Below are 16659 nucleotides of genomic sequence, written 5' to 3'. Positions count from 1 at the left end.
AGCTATTTCAGTAAACATTTTAGGACCCCTGTAGGTAAAAAAACATATTTAAAAATGATTTGATGAAACATTGAATTTGGCCTTATTGCTATTAGCCTATAGAAATGCATTGAATAACAGATTAATTCATGGAAAAATCAATAGTTAAAAATGTAATCAAAAGGAAGTATGTTTGACGTGTCTGTCTTGTATCTGAGAGATATAAAACAGCACATTCATTTTTCGGCCCAGTAACTTCAAGGCCTCCCGAGTGGTGCAGCGGTCTAAGACACTGTATCGCAGTGCTTGAGGTGTCACTACAGAACTGGGTTCAGCTGGCCGTGACTGGGAGATGAGTTGGTGCACAAGGCGTGAGGTGGCGCACAATTGGCGGCGCACAATTGGACAGGGGTCATCTGGGTTAGGGGAGGGTTTGGCCGGCCGGGATTTCCTTGTCCTTGTTCCTCTAGTGACTCCTTGTGGCGGGCCTGTAAGCTGCCTGTAAGCTGACTTCGGTCGCCAGCTGGACATTGTTTCCTCTGACACATTGGTGCGGCTGGCTTCTGGGTTAAGCGACCAGTGTGTCAAGAAGCAGTGCGGCTTGGCAGGGTCGTGTTTTGGAGGACGCATGGCCCTTGACCTTCGCCTCTCTAGAGTCAGTAGGGGTTGCAGCGATGGGACAAGACTGTAACTACCAATTGGATGTCACGAAAAAAGGGGCTAAAGAAAATACATATATATATCTAGCTTAAACAGACAGATTTTACATGTTTTATTATTATTTCTTGAGTGGAGCTTGGGGGAGCCTCAAGCGGAGAAATTATTTCTATATTATTTTGTATATTTTTATATATCTATATTTTTTAATGCCCAGCTCATGAGGCCTCTTGATGATGTGAGGCCTGAGGCAATTGCCTCTTCTGCCTAATGGTAAGTCCACCAGTGCTAGTGTCTGTTTCCCGTCTCTCTCTATCCCGCTCTCTGTAAAGATAATTTTACAGAGGGAAAAAAACACATTTACATTTTTCACCTTGAATATTTTCTAGCTGAGAGTGTACGAATGTGAATTCATTTACGCATCACTGGAAACTGTGTGTATTTTAACATATGTGTTGTGTGCCTGCCTGAATGTGAGTGCGAGTGGCTGTGTGTAACTGTGAGTGGGGTGAGTGTTCATGTAACTCTGTGTACGTCCTCTCCACACAATGCTACAATGGACTCCGGCAGTGAGCAGTCACGGCGCTATTATAGCCCTAATCCTGTCCCTATTATACATGCCAGAGAGTGAGCGAGAGACACAGAGAGGGAGGCAGGGCCAAGGGTGAGGTCATCCCAAACAGAGCTCAACCAGGGTCACTGCCTCTCTATAGATGGACACAGAATGACAGAGAGATAGAGGGAGAGAGAGATGGAAGAGCGGATGAAGTAAATAGAACAGGTCTACAGGAGATTGGAAAAGTGGGAGGGACAGAGAAGGGATAGAGAGAGGGATTACTAGGTGTTTAAAGCACAAGTGAAATGGAGACAAAGAGAAAAATTCAGAGAAATAGTGGAAAAGAAACATAGCTACCAGGGATGGTAAAAATATTGTCTTTATTTCATAGGAAACCACACTACAACAAGTGCATAAGCCATGATGGCAATAATGATTGTAATCCAACTATTGAAAATAATCAGAAAGATAATTGAAATATTGATTTATCCTGCTTGGAAATAAAAGTACACACTAAGCTTGTAGATGAAATTGTAAACCAGTAAAATGAAAATAGTAAGAATTGGTACATAAATAAACAATGAATAAATACAGTGAATAAATAAGTGAATAAATAAAACAGATGAATCAATGAATTAACCTACACCTAGCCGAAACAAATAGCTCTAATGTAGCTACCCTGGTAAAAATTTCATGAAATGTCTCTGAATGTCTGCATTTTCTTGCATTTCACCCCAGTCTTTGAGAATCCACAGTGTCCAGCTCTGTGGTGCTTGTTGCATTATGGTTGTCGCTCTCTTACAAAAGTGTTTTCAGCACACCCTAGCTTGTAATATTAAAGTTTGAAGACAGTACACAGTCACACATATCATTTTGCACTCCGTTGCCTTTTTTTGTGGATTTTCTTTGTACAGACCAAATTGACCACAACAACTACATCAACCACAGTCTCTTGCTTCACGTCTTAGTGGGAAAACTGATTGATTGTGGCGTTCCTACAGTACAAGTTGACAGAAGAGCTCTCTTGGGATGTCCATTCATCCTCTTGAAACAAAACACCAATCACAGATAGCACACTGCAATTATTCGTCATTGTCATAGTTTTGTTATTTTCAACAAGCAAAGTATGGATTCGTTTGCATGCTTTTTCTAAATGCATAAATGCATAAATCTCTTTATTCATTTAGCACAACCACAATAATACTCTCAGGAAAATGATCCTTTTACATTCTTTTTCTATGATTATTCATCTTTCAAATGTGATAGTGAGTAACACGTCTTGGTGAGCAAAAACATCTTGGTAGGCAACTGTGAAATATTATGCAGTACAACTGCATGTCATGGACACTTGAAGATCATCCTGCACCACCACACATCCTGCACCCCCACACATCCTGCACCACCACACATCCTGCACCACTGCACTACTCAGACCTTTGGGTTTCCAATGAGCCCAGCTGACCTACGCCATCACACTGTGTTGGGTGTTGTCAGTGTGTTGTCAGTGTGTTGTCAGTGTGTTGTCAGTGTGTTGTCAGTGTATTGTCAGTGTGTTGTCAGTGTGTTGTCAGTGTGTTGTCAGTGTATTGTCAGTGTGTTGTCAGTGTGTTGTCAGGAAATGGATTCAACCCAGCCATTGTCTGGACATAAGTTCATCTTTTCATTTGTTCTGCTTGAAAGAAATATGCATAGATCAGTTGATAGGGGCGATGAATTATACAATGGAGCTTTTTATTGAAGACAAGCCCTTGGTTTCGCATTGCTCAGTCTGAGGATGACCTGTGCCCTTCAATGCCCTGATTTCACCAGTGCAGGATGCATCCTGAAAATGTCTCATTGGGTCTTGGTCCTACTATGAACGTCACAGTGATATCAGTTTTCACCATTAGTCCTGTTTATGAAGAAATATAGGGAACGATTCTAACCCTTAGTTAACAGTCCACCTGATTGCTCAGTGGGCTAATTTGACAGTCATATAGGACCTTGTCCTAACCCCACTACTCGCCTGCCAACCTTCACACACGCAAACACACACCAAACCCTCCCTCCCTTCCTCCCCAAGTCTGATTACTCAGTGACAGCCTTATTTAGGCTGACCTCCTCTTTCACACACCGCTCACATCCCGCACTTTTCTGTCCTCCACCATGGGTATATCCTCAGAGGAAGTAATCAGGGGGTGGTGAGGGGGAGTTGTTGGCGCGGATAGGTTGAGCCTTGTTTGTACTGATGAGCTTCTCATAGCGAGCCTTGTAGGCGTCCCTTTCTCTCAGCACCCGAGAGAGCTCACACTGTAGTTGTTCCAACTGAGGAGAGAGACAGACAGGAGAGAGGCAGAGAGGCGAGAGACAGACAGGAGAGAGACACAGAAAAGAGACAGACAGGAGAGAGACAGAGAGGAGAGAGACAGAGAGGAGAGAGACAGACAGAAAAGAGACAGACAGGAGAGAAACAGAGAGGAGAGAGACAGAGAGGAGAGAGACAGACAGGAGAGAGACAGAGAGGAGAGAGACAGAGAGGAGAGAGACAGAGGAGAGAGAGACAGAGAGGAGAGAGACAGACAGGAGAGAGACAGAGGAGAGAGACAGAGAGGAGAGAGACAGAGGAGAGAGAGACAGAGAGGAGAGAGACAGACAGGAGAGAGACAGAGAGGAGAGAGAGACATAGAGGAGAGAGAGAGGAGAGAGAGAGAGGAGAAATACAGATAGGAGAGAGACAGACAGGAGAGAGACAGACAGGAGAGAGACAGAGAGGAGAGAGACAGACAGGAGAGAGACAGACAGGAGAGAGGAGAGAGACAGACAGGAGAGAGACAGACAGGAGAGAGGAGAGAGACAGACAGGAGAGAGGCAGAGAGGAGAGAGACAGACAGGAGAGAGACACAGAAAAGAGACAGACAGGAGAGAGACAGAGAGGAGAGAGACAGAGAGGAGAGAGACAGAGGAGAGAGAGACAGAGAGGAGAGAGACAGACAGGAGAGAGACAGACAGGAGAGAGACAGACAGGAGAGAGGAGAGAGAGAGAGATTAGAGAGTTCTTAGAGCTTTTATTTTGGAGTTGTTGGCAGTGGTGTGTTGTTATTGTGTGTGTGGGTGTGTGTGTGTGTGTGTGTGTGTGTGTGTGTGTGTGTGTGTGTGTGTGTGTGTGTGTGTGTGTGTCCTACCTGTTGTGTGAGGACGTGTTTCTCGGACTCCAGTGCGTGGCGGTGCTGCAAGCGTTTGTAGCGGCAGGACTGGGCGTAGCCTCGGTTCTTTAGCGTACGACGTTTCTGCTTGAGACGCACCACCTCGTCCTTACTGACGCCGCGCAGGTGTCTGTTCAGCTCCCGCACTGACAGGCTCACTAGCTGCTCGTCCGAGAAACGCTCATCCACCCCACCACACTGCACACAGAGAGAGGTGGAGAGAGATGCTTACTTCAAAATGTTGACATGAATTCCAGTTGTGTCTGACTTACATATAGTAGGAAATAGGATGGAGCTGGTATGGTGGACTAGTTATAAGTAGGCATATACGTAATACTGATGTACGATTACAGTCTGCTCGTCTATTTAAGAATGATTCTGTGATTGTTTGTGTGTGTCTGAGTTGTGCATATGTGGTTGTGTGTGTGATGTGAGTGTGCCTAACTGTTTGTGTCAGGAGGCACATTTTGGCAGCACATGTCCATAATCTGTCAGGTAATCTGACTGAGTGTGAGTGACAGTGATCAGGATTATAGACGGCAATAATAGCAGATATTATCATAAGCTCACACTGTGCTTCATGTACTGTACATAGAGATACTCTCAGACACCTGGATGGGGAATGCAGCTATAGTACAGTACTGTACTTTCCATATACAGCAGCACTAGCAGCCCCACACACAGCTCCCTTTACTCTTGCTAAACCAGGGGAGACCCTGGAGTTATTGATGTAGCCTAGTAAGTGTTAGCTTTAACACAGCTCATTTATCAATGTTGACGCATTACAAGTACATGCGTCTTATTACTACGTTTATTTCAGTATTCTGCACTTGCCCCTGCAGGACAAATAATGCATTTTTAAACATGTAAGGTCTTCAGCCAAACTCATTGTCATCTCAGTGTCGAGGCATGTTTTCTATACTGAAAGCAGGTACACGACATGCACCCATAATCACGTTCTAATGTTTTAATCCCCATCCCTTACAGCATGATCCCTCTATCACCTCTCCCTCCCCTCTCCCATATACTCCTGCTCCGTCCAGTGTTGTGCTATTGTTGCTAGCCTTCCCACAGTGACACTTATCTCAGTTATTCTACCATCTGTCGTTGCGTACTGTCATGCCCCCTGACCCCATTAATTACTTGGAGGTGATGATGATGGTGATGATGATGGCCATGCATGGGGTGGTGAGGGTGGTGATGATGATGATGTGGATGATGGTGATGAAGTCGGCCAGAGGGGCTCTGGGGCTGTGGGTAGGTTGCTGAGGAAGGGTTGGCGTTAGGGAGTGATTGGGGGCCAGAGGAGAGGTAGAGGAGTGGACGATGGCACATATCTGTCCCCTTGGAGCAGGAGATGTCACCTCCACTGTCACTTCCTGAATCCCCGAGGTTACTGCTGGAACTCTGGGAAAGCACTGGAAACTGAGAGAGAGAAGAGACGCAGTGGAGGGTTGGAAAGAGGTTGAGAGAGAGAAATAGAAACACTGATTATAGTCTATACATGTCATTACGAACCCACTATCAAAAGTGAATAACAATATATTATTTACAGACATCCTTAGACAAGTTGGACAGTGTTACACACCTGCGAGCTAACAGCCGCAGCAGCTGAGTTCAGTAGAGCCTCCACTGCGTCCTCACAGCCCAGGAAGCTGCCAACCGGCCCCCTCTCTCTGTCTCCCCGTTCTGGCCCTCCTCCCAATGCCCCCAACAGGGATGCAGGCCCCCCCGGCTCCCCTCCAAACTGCTGCTGCAGTGCTGCCAGCCAGATCAGGTCTTCCAAAGAAGCAGGGTTAGGACCCTGGGCACCCCCATGGGAGGGGCTACCCTCCATATTCCCCTGAGAGCCAGAACTGATGCCAGAGGTGTAGCTGTTTGAGATGGACAGGGGAAAGGAGATGGAGGAGGAGGAAGAAGAGAGGGAGGAGGAGGCTGAGGGAGGTGGGTGGGCATCGCTCAGCGTTGGAGAGGGGGGCAGGGAGTTGTATGGGCTGGAGCTGAGGCTGGAGTCCTGGGGAGGGTGGTTGGTGTAGGGGCCGGGGGAACTGGAGGGGTCGAGGGGGAGGCCAGACTTGGGGAGCGTACAGGAGGGAGGAAGAGGAGGACTGTCAGGCTTCACCTCAAACTTGAGGAGGTCAAAGTCATTGAGGTACTCCATGGCCAGTGGACTGGGGGGGAGGGAGGGCATGGGGAGAGAGGGAGACGACATGGCCAGCGCTTTGGGAACAGACTGAGTTTGTCCGTGTGTCAGGGTTGTGTGTTAATCCACCTCTCTGTTTTAGTGCAAAAGCAGTCCATACACAACCACAGGCCTGATGCCTCCAGACTCTCAGACAGCCCTGGTGTCCAGTTATGGACTGACTGACGAATGTCCTCTGTGGAAAAATCAGTCTTCCTGTGTCCTTGTGAGAGAGAGACAGAAAGAGAGAGAGAAAATGGCATAGATGATTGTTCTCTCAAAGTTGGTACAAAGTCATCTCTATGTGTTAGGTAGACAGGAACTGAGGTCAAGATAACATCAATAGGACAGAGAAGAGGACAGGATGTGGGAAACAAACACAAGAACAACAATCTGGCCATAGACAGAAGAACAGAACTGAACACTTCATGCTGCCAATGACCTCTTCACCAGACCTCTTTCTGTGTCTTACAATTTGTCAGCATGCACAAGTAATAAACCAGTTACAAAAGAATGATATCAACTTTCCAGAAAGTACAGAAATCAGGACTGTCACCTTGTGCAGTCAATGAAGTGATTCTACAGCAGTATGTTAGGTAGTGCTGTTCTCCGGTGTGAGTATATGTCCAATGGTCTGTTTGTATGTTGAAGTATTAAGCGACTAATCCTCACCAGATCCCCATTGTCCCCCATAGACACACACACACACACACACACACACACACACACACACACACACACACACACACACACACACACACACACACACACACACACTGATACATGTGTACATGCTCATACTCGGCCCCGCACACACACACACACACACACACACACACAGACACACACACACACACACACACACACACACACACACACACACACACACACACACACACACACACACACACACACACACACACACACTGATACATGTGTACATGCTCATACTCGGCCCCACACACACACACACACACACACACACACACACACACACACACACACACACACACACACACACACACCACACACACACACACACACACACACACACACACACACACACAAATCAACATAATTTGGATATTCCTATATCGACCTGTATCTACCCACTGATAGCAATTATGTTTTATAGAAATATGTCTTACATTCTTGTCTTACTATATGACTAACACTCCTACTTTAAGCCAGTCGTAAACATGCTATTAAGCAGCAAAGACCAATGTCTGATATAGGCTTTATCAAACAATAGAGACTTTGTTTTTTTGACACCATGTGTAACATCACATGACTGGAATGGGGTGATAATGAAATAATTGACCATAGTCAAGTCCCACTAATCTTTTTCACTGAGTCTTGCTGTCTGTCATTTCAATGCTATCTGAATTTCAGGGAAAAACCAGCAAACACAGTGCACTCTAGATCAGGGTTTCCCAAACTCGGTCCTGGGGCCACCCCTGTGTGCACATTTCGTTATTTTGCCCTTTCACTACACAGCTGATTCAAATGACCAACTCATCATCAAGCTTTGATTATTTGAATCAGCTGTGTAGTTCTAGGGCAAAAACCAGAGCGTGCACACTGGGGGCAGGACTGAGTTTGGGACACCCTGCTCTAGATAATGAACTGCAATATAATATAACTTCTACCCCATCTCACAGCTTCAAAATGTTCGTAATTGAAAGACATATCATTCATTTCATAACCTAATAAGTCAAAGTATATTTTCATTTTTCAAAACACATTCACTAGCATTAGCATTCCCAATACCAAAGGAGATTTCCAAGCCCATGAAATGTAGGGCTCATTTCAATCCGTATCGCTGAAGTTAAACATTACAGCACATGTTAATATAACATGATGAGGGCGATGAAACAATGGAGGCTCCATTCATTTTCACAGGAGGGAAACGAAGTGGGCGGGGGGACCATTGGGCGATGCGAGCATTGGCAAGGGAGCTTGAACAGGGCGGAACCAAAGTTGGGGAAAGCTGAACTTTATGCAAATACTACATGATGTCACAGCGCTACTGCCCAATCGAAGCTCACTAAAGCTTCCAGCCCTTACTAGATTGGCTGTTTATAACTAGCAGTACCTAGTATACTTGTTAGCTTGCTAGCACCCACATGAGGACAAAGTTAGCGTGGGGAGGTAAAATACGAGTGCTAGTTAAGAAGGCCTGTTACAGCGTGAATTCAATTTAAACGCAATGTTCCTGCGTTAGCGGAAATCACTGCATATGTCATTCACGGTAAACGCTGCATATGTCATTCACGGTAAATGCTGCATATGTCATTCACGGTAAACGCTGCATATGTCATTCACGGTAAACGCTGCATATGACATTCACGGTAAACGCTGCATATGTCATTCACGGTAAACGCTGCATATGTCATTCACGGTAAACGCTGCATATGTCATTCACGGTAAACGCTGCATATGTCATTCACGGTAAACGCTGCATATGTCATTCACGGTAAACGCTGCATATGTCATTCACGGTAAACGCTGCATATGTCATTCACGGTAAACGCTGCATATATCGGCTCAATCCGGAATTACCTTAAAATGTATATCGCACAATCTGTACCGCTTCAATGATACAGATTGAATAGTGTCCTAAATTCGATACAATTTTTTTGTTTTTGCGGTTTCAAAGCAAAGTTTGTGAATGAATGAAGACCTGTAACTTTTCTCTGCTGTTTTATTCCTTAAGGGAAATTGAACTAAGAAACACTTTATACAGTGCAGATAACTTACCTGAATATTTTATGAATAAATATGAATTGCACTACAACAAAAAGTCTTACAGCAGGAGACCTCAAAGGCATTCTCCAACATTCACTGAACATGTCAAAAGATATTAAATTCATACAGAGACGCTCCATCTCTCTGCATTCTTTTTCATGTTAGAACGTTTTCAAACTTCGACTGTTGCCTAATTACCACAAAACAAATACAGAAACAAACTGAAAAACTGTCTGATCATGTACAAGTGCCTATTTCTAAATACAGTGCTAAATGCGTACATTTGAAATAGGATTCAGGAACAACAACCACAAAATGAATAGGACACCATCACCCACTATTTCCACAACAAATAATCAGCAAAAGCACTGGTTATACTGATGATGAACATCGTCATTAATGTCAAATGAATAATGATAACTCATGTCAGACAGATGTTTCTACTGGTTCCACTCCAATGCTCAACACATTAATTGTACCCCCTGATGTCCCCAATGGACCGTGACAGAGAGAGAGCAAACTGTGATGGGGCGCCCCAGAGGCCTCAACCTGGCTTCGGCCCAGAGTAGAGGGAGAAAGAACCGACAGAAAGAAAGAGAGACATGGGGAAAGAGAGAGAAAATAGTAGAATAGAACTAAGGAGCGATAAAGCCCCGAAAGAGAGAGTGATGAGAGGGAATGTGAAAAGGATGTGTAGAGATGGACAGGTTGAAAAAAAGTTCTTACCGTAGGTCATAGACTGGATGATAGGTTTGGAGGTCCTCTCACCGTTTCCCCCCACAACAGTGACTAAACTGAATGAGTGATTTACAGACACGCGTACACAGAGAGAGCGAAAGAGAGAGAGAGAGAGAGCGTGTGTGCGCATGTGGGTGTATATGGTACTCTGTCACTGAGTATCACTGCCCCCTCTCTCTCCTCTCTGTTGCAAATCCCTCTCTCCCTCTCTTCGTCACGCTCCCTCTTCTCTCTCACCCCTATATCCCTCTCTAAAGCCATGGCTCTCTGCAAACATGGTTCAAATTCTCTCTCTCTCTCTCTCTCTCTCTCTCTCTCTCTCTCCCCCCAACATACACCTAGGTACCTACACCAATCCCCCTAGCCAACTCTACATACACACACACACACACACACACACACACACACACACACACACACACACACACACACACACACACACACACACACACACACACACACACACACACACACACACACACACACAAACACCAGTTTCTTCTACTATCCTTGTGAGGACCAAACAATTGATTCCCATTCAAAATCCCATTTTTCCTAACCGTAAACCTAACCCTAACCCTAAGCCTAAAATAGCCTTTTTTCCTTGTGGAGACCAGCGAAATATCCCCACTTGTCTGAATTTGCCTTGTTTTGCTATCATTGTGAGGACTTCTGGTCCCCACAAGGATAGCACAACCAACCACACACACACACACACACACACACACACACACACACACACACACACACACACACACACACACACACACACACACACACACACACACACACACCACACACACACACACACACACACATAGACACATTTTAAACCCAGATCCTATTGTAAACCATGCTAAAGGTAATGTGGTCACAACACAAGGAGCGAGCACATCCGGGCACTATGTCATGTCACCTTATCAATGCTTCCTTATCAATGTGTCATTTAAGTAAGTTCCTTCTCATTCAGAATGTAACTTTCTTATTTTGTATCTGATATCTGGGGAAGGGACTATGAAGCTATTGGGTCGTTTTTGAGTTTCAGTGGCATTTGGGCGTGGCATTTTCGAAAAAATGTACTTCATTTTCATACACAGTATCTATTTTTATTTAATGTATTTGGGTATATCTTCCCATTCTAAGTCAACCAATATTGTAGTTTAATGACTTTAAATCATTATTACCATTACGATAACATTGTGCCAACAGAAGGAGTAGTAACACCAATGGTTGTAACACCAATACATAAAAGATCAATTAGAATGGAAACCAGACATTTTCTAATCTAAGGTCATCAATCCTATAAAAATCATTTACAAAAAAAGTGATATGATTAACAATTTCCACAATGATATTTCCCTACATTTTCAATTTGCTAACACCAAGTAACTCTTTGGATTTAGACACACAAACATATCAATGGAACCCTGACATGTATGACATGCTAAAAGGGTGGGATTATCTAATCATTTTATTTAATATAGACCTCTCCCTGATAACAGTTTGCTACTGGAGAGAATGCTCAAGGTCCTTGTATATATTTGTAACCAGTGATTTTGAAGGCATTAAAAACCTGTTGCATCTAGACGTTCCGCTAGCGGAACGCCTCGCCAATATCCAATGGAAGAGCGTGGCGCGAAATACAAAAACCTAAAAAATACAATAATTTCAATTTTTCAAACATACGACTATTTTACACCATTTTAAAGATAAGACTCTCGTTAATCTAACCACATTGTCCGATTTCAAAAAGGCTTTACAGCGAAAGCAAAACATTAGATTATGTTAGGAGAGTACATAGCCACAAATAATCACACAGCCATTTTCCAAGCAAGCATATATGTCACAAAAACCCAAAACACAGCTAAATGAAGCACTAACCTTTGATGATCTTCATCAGATGACACTCCTAGGACATTATGTTATACAATACATGCATGTTTTGTTCAATCAAGTTCATATTTATATCAAAAAACAGCTTTTTACATTGGCGTGTGATGTTCAGAAAATGTATTCCCACCGAAAACTTCCGGTGAATTTACTAAATTACTCATCATAAATGTTGACAAAATACACAACAATTATTTTAAGAATTATAGATACAGAACTCCTTTATGCAATCGCTATGTCAGATTTTAAAATAGCTTTTCAGCGAAAGCACATTTTGCAATATTCTGAGTACATAGCTCAGCCATCACGGCTAGCTATTTTGACACCCGCCAAGTTCGGTGCACACTAAACTCAGAATTAGTATTAGAAATATTGTATTACCTTTGCTGATCTTCGTCAGAATGCACTCCCAGGACTGCTACTTCCACAAGAAATGTTGTTTTTGTTCCAAATAATCCATAGTTATGTCCAAATACCTCCGTTTTGTTCATGCGTTCAGGTCACTATCCAAAGGGTAACACGTGAGCGCATTTCGAGACAAAGAAAATAAAAATGTTCCATTACCATACTTAGAAGCATGTCAAACGCTGTTTAAAATCAATTTTTATGTTATTTTTCTCGTAAAATAGCGATAATATTCCAACAGGACAATAGTGTATTCATTCAAAGAGGAAAAGAAAAAACAGTGTGGTCGCGGGAACGCGCATATCCAATCTCTTTGTCACCAGGCAGACCACTGAGAAACTGAGCTACTATACTCTGCCCAGAGACAGGAGACGCCTCAATCCGCTTTCTGAAGGCTTTAGACAGCCAATGGAAGCCTTAGAAAGTGCAACGTAACCCCACAGATACTGTAGTTTCGATAGAGAATCAAAAGAAGAACTACAAATTCTCAGACAGTCCACTTCCTGCTTGGAATTTTCTCAGGTTTTTGCCTGCCATATGAGTTCTGTTATACTCACAGACACCATTCAAACAGTTTTAGAAACTTCAGAGTGTTTTCTATCCAAATTTACAAATAATATGCATATTCACGTTTCTGGGCAAGAGTAGTAACCAGTTTAAATCGGGTACGTTTTTTCATCCGGCCGTGAAAATACTGCCCCCTATCCCAAATAAGTTTGTAACACCAATGCATAAAACTGAGGGACACACATTATACTAGTAAAAGTATTTTAATAGCCTTCTTTGTTTTTATTGATGCATACAATATATTAAATACTTTTTTTCACTGTCTAGCATTTGAAATAATAGATATTTATTTCTAAATAACAAAAACATGTCACTAGAACTCTACACGCCAATATGCTTACCCTAAGCACTTTAAACAATGCATAAACATACAGTTTTGCAGTATGAAGGACTTGTCATTAATCAAAAGTTAAGTATCAACAAAAACATATATGATGTGTAACTATTTGTAATTTTAAAGTGTTTCAAATGCAAGGGACGCAAATGCCATCTCAATTCTCTTCAAATAATTATTTGATTTTCTACATGAAGAAGTAAACTCGAAGTTACCAAAGGCACTGACAAGTGATATAATAGTATCTGGGCATGATCTTTGGTCTTCGCCTGTCCCTGCCCCCATGTACCCTCACACCCCCATGTCCCCTCACACCCCCTTGTCTCTTGGAGTTAGCCTCAGAAACAGAGCAATCTCAGTTTTCTTTACCCCTTTGAAATTCATCAAGCGGAGAAACGAATAACAAGCACTTTTTCATGATCCTCTGAATCTAAGCTCGTTGATCCGGAGTCTGTGTCTTAATAATGTCTCGTTAAGGAATCAGTGAGTTAATATTGTCTGCTCAAATATGATCTGGAGGGTGAACAAAACCAATACATACTGCGACAGGCGTGGACACACAGACACCCACACACAAAAAACTAAAGGACGCACACACATTTATTTTTATCTAGGCCATCTTATTTAACTCTATCCAAGACAAACATTAAATTATGTTATCTATTTATCAATCAGATATTGGGCCTTGTGGTGAAAATACATCCACCAGAGACAATCCTACTATCTCTAGAACTGCAAAAACAGTTACAAATTGACATACAGCCCCCCCCTCTTCTTCTATCTCTCCCTCACTATCTCCCGTCATCTATGTTTCCGGGGGGAAAGCTTAGTGGTTAAACCAACAGGGCCTCCCATGAGTCTGAGGGACAAAGAGAGGTACAGAGGAACTTACCTCATTCTTCATGCCAAATACAGAAGCAGGATCTTAATTTGATCACGATTTTGTTGCTAAGAATTGTCCTGCACAGTAGGAAATGCAAACTTGTAGTGTATTCATCAACATAACTCAGACATCACAACTCACATACGGTATGATCCCGCGTACAGAATAGCTGACTCTGTTTCAGCCCATAACCAACCTACATGTATCTTTCTCTCCTTGTAAAATCCCTTGTTTTGAGCACTTTCATCTGAACAGTAATACTTCAGCAGACCCCCATCCATCCCAGCTCCACTCCAGCAGTGCTTTAATAGAGTGACGCTATCAATTTTCTCAATCCCCTCAGCTGATTCAAAACATTGTGCTACAATTCAGATGCTTTGATTCCTCCCCTCCAGGTAGTCTACCGCAGCAATGGTTGGATACAGCGATTTATCATCAACAAGTCAGCCAGCTATCCTGAAATAACCTCATATTTATGAATTTATGAAGAGATTGAAATGGTAACTGACTCAATACTCCCAACAACCCATATAACATTTTCCCATTTTTAACCGGAAAATGTAGGGATATATCTGTGTGTTTATCAATGTCAGCTGGCTAACTTTCAGAAGTGATGCTGCTACACCCCTCTAAAATGATGATAGCAATGTTTTTTCTTTAGAGCCACTTATGCTTTTTCTATTGAGTCACTGAAAATGGAGCAGTCTGAGCTACTGTTACTGTAATAATCACACTCGGTTTGGCATATGCAGTTTTGAGTGTAATATGTATAATAGGTGTTTCATGGCTCTTTGTGTCGTGTGGTTGAGCAGAGGGCCAGGCTTCGGCCTAGGGCAATAATTAGCCACACGAGCGGGTTGCTCTTCCTGCCACAGAGCCAGTGACGCACCCCAACCCCTCAGCACAGCGCTGACCCCACAGCCACCCCAGTTTGTTTACCCTAATACGATAAAACAGCTCCTGTCCTGGGTCAAAGGTTCAAAAGGATAGTAGAGAAAACGGAGAATGGAGGAGAGGGACTTGAGGGAGTAAAATAGCGATTTAGCCTGTTTTTGAGCAGGGCAGGGCACTAACTGAGACAGATGGTGTGAGGTTTTGGTCTGGAGGGACCCTCTAACTCCCCCTGATCCCACAGATACATGTCCTAATCCTGACTAACTCTGTTACAAGAAGCAGGCTTACACGGAAGGGGGCCCCTCCCTCACAGGATCTGTCTCCTTCACTCTATCTCACTTCCCATGCATGCAGTATAACCTGCCTTAACCCTATTCTTCTGCTTCTTTGAGACATGAAAATGACCGTTTATTATGTCTCTGTATATATATTTCTCAGTCCATCCCTCTCCTACTATATCCTGAGTCCACAGCAATATTGAAGACAACAGTGCACCGTAAAACAACGCACAGGAAACACAGGGGAATGTCAGGTACACAGTCAGATAATGTTCTACTACAAATCATGAATGTTTTACCCTATAGTTTTTGCAATTTGTTCTCCTCTTCTAGTTCTTTATTTTATGAATTATTCACTGATGCAACAGTTGTTTATAGTACATCTCCCTCCCTTCCCTGTGTGTCTGTGTCTAATCTCAGTATTATTGTAAAATAGATCTAATCCACCACTTCAACTGTTAAGCCCCACTGTATCTTTCCCATTTAAGTCTCCCTCCTTCACCTCCCCCCCATTTTTCTCACAGACAGTATTATGGGTAGATTCCAATTAGGATTAATTGATTTCACCCCGCTTCTTAGATGTGAGAGTTACCAATACTTTAAAAGGTTCCGCATAGTACTGGTACCATGACTGAGCTGTCTGGCATCAGTATGAACAGTATGTGTTGTTTGTCTGTCTGTGTGTTTACTTGTTTACTTCGTGAATGAGGTCTCATTGTGAGTGGGATTATCAGGCTAGTCAATGGATTAGAGAGCTGATTCTGCTTCTGTAACTGGCATCAGATTAACAGATACCCACGCTTTATTATATTAAAGCGTCTTTAATGTAGACGTAAGCTGTCAGCAGCCCCCCCTCCAACGACTATTGCTTCACCCCCCTACCTGAAGTGTCAATACTTCAGTCCAATATTAATCACGATCACGTTACATGTTTTAACATGTTTTTCTATTAGATGTGTAGGCTCCTAATTTCATTTCTCTTCATTCTAAAACTTCCCAACAATGAATTTCTAAATATCCGTACCTGGTCTATGGACCGTAGTGACATACTGTGTGTAGTCATCACAGATGAGCTACTGTATGCTGCAACTCACCTTTTCCAATTTTTTTGCCATGGCAACCACTCTTCATTTTAATTCGCATACTTGCAGATAACAGCAATTCCTGTACCACAAATGACCATTAGTTCCACCTGAATAGATGAATGACCCTAGCCGACCATCTCCTCCCTGGAGAATTATATGTGCTAGTTAGAGAATGGCTCTGGATAGCTTAATTAGTACAACATTTCACCACTATACAGAAGGCTACAGGGCTGGATCTGAACAGCCACACAAACATTGGCATTAAAAAGACTAATCTGAAT

The 16659-nt window shown here is 43.1% G+C and overlaps 1 protein-coding gene across 1 annotated transcript; it reads right to left on the bottom strand.

The window, feature by feature from the left end:
* Positions 1-1553: 1553 nt before the first annotated feature.
* LOC106584133 (uncharacterized) lies at positions 1554-10242 on the bottom strand. The gene is made up of 5 exons (XM_014169032.3): positions 10031-10242; positions 5963-6779; positions 5518-5799; positions 4354-4572; positions 1554-3496 (listed from the first exon to the last, which is right to left on the bottom strand). Exons 2-5 carry the CDS (start codon positions 6584-6586, stop codon positions 3350-3352), a joined length of 1272 nt encoding a protein of 423 aa, XP_014024507.1. The 5' UTR covers positions 6587-6779; positions 10031-10242; the 3' UTR covers positions 1554-3349.
* Between the last annotated feature and the right edge of the window lie 6417 nt (positions 10243-16659).

This window comes from Salmo salar, chromosome 23 (assembly GCF_965601325.2).
Source record: "Salmo salar chromosome 23, fSalSal1, whole genome shotgun sequence".
NCBI classification, from domain to species: Eukaryota; Metazoa; Chordata; class Actinopteri; order Salmoniformes; family Salmonidae; genus Salmo; species Salmo salar.
This window is presented reverse-complemented; position numbering and strand designations above follow the sequence as displayed.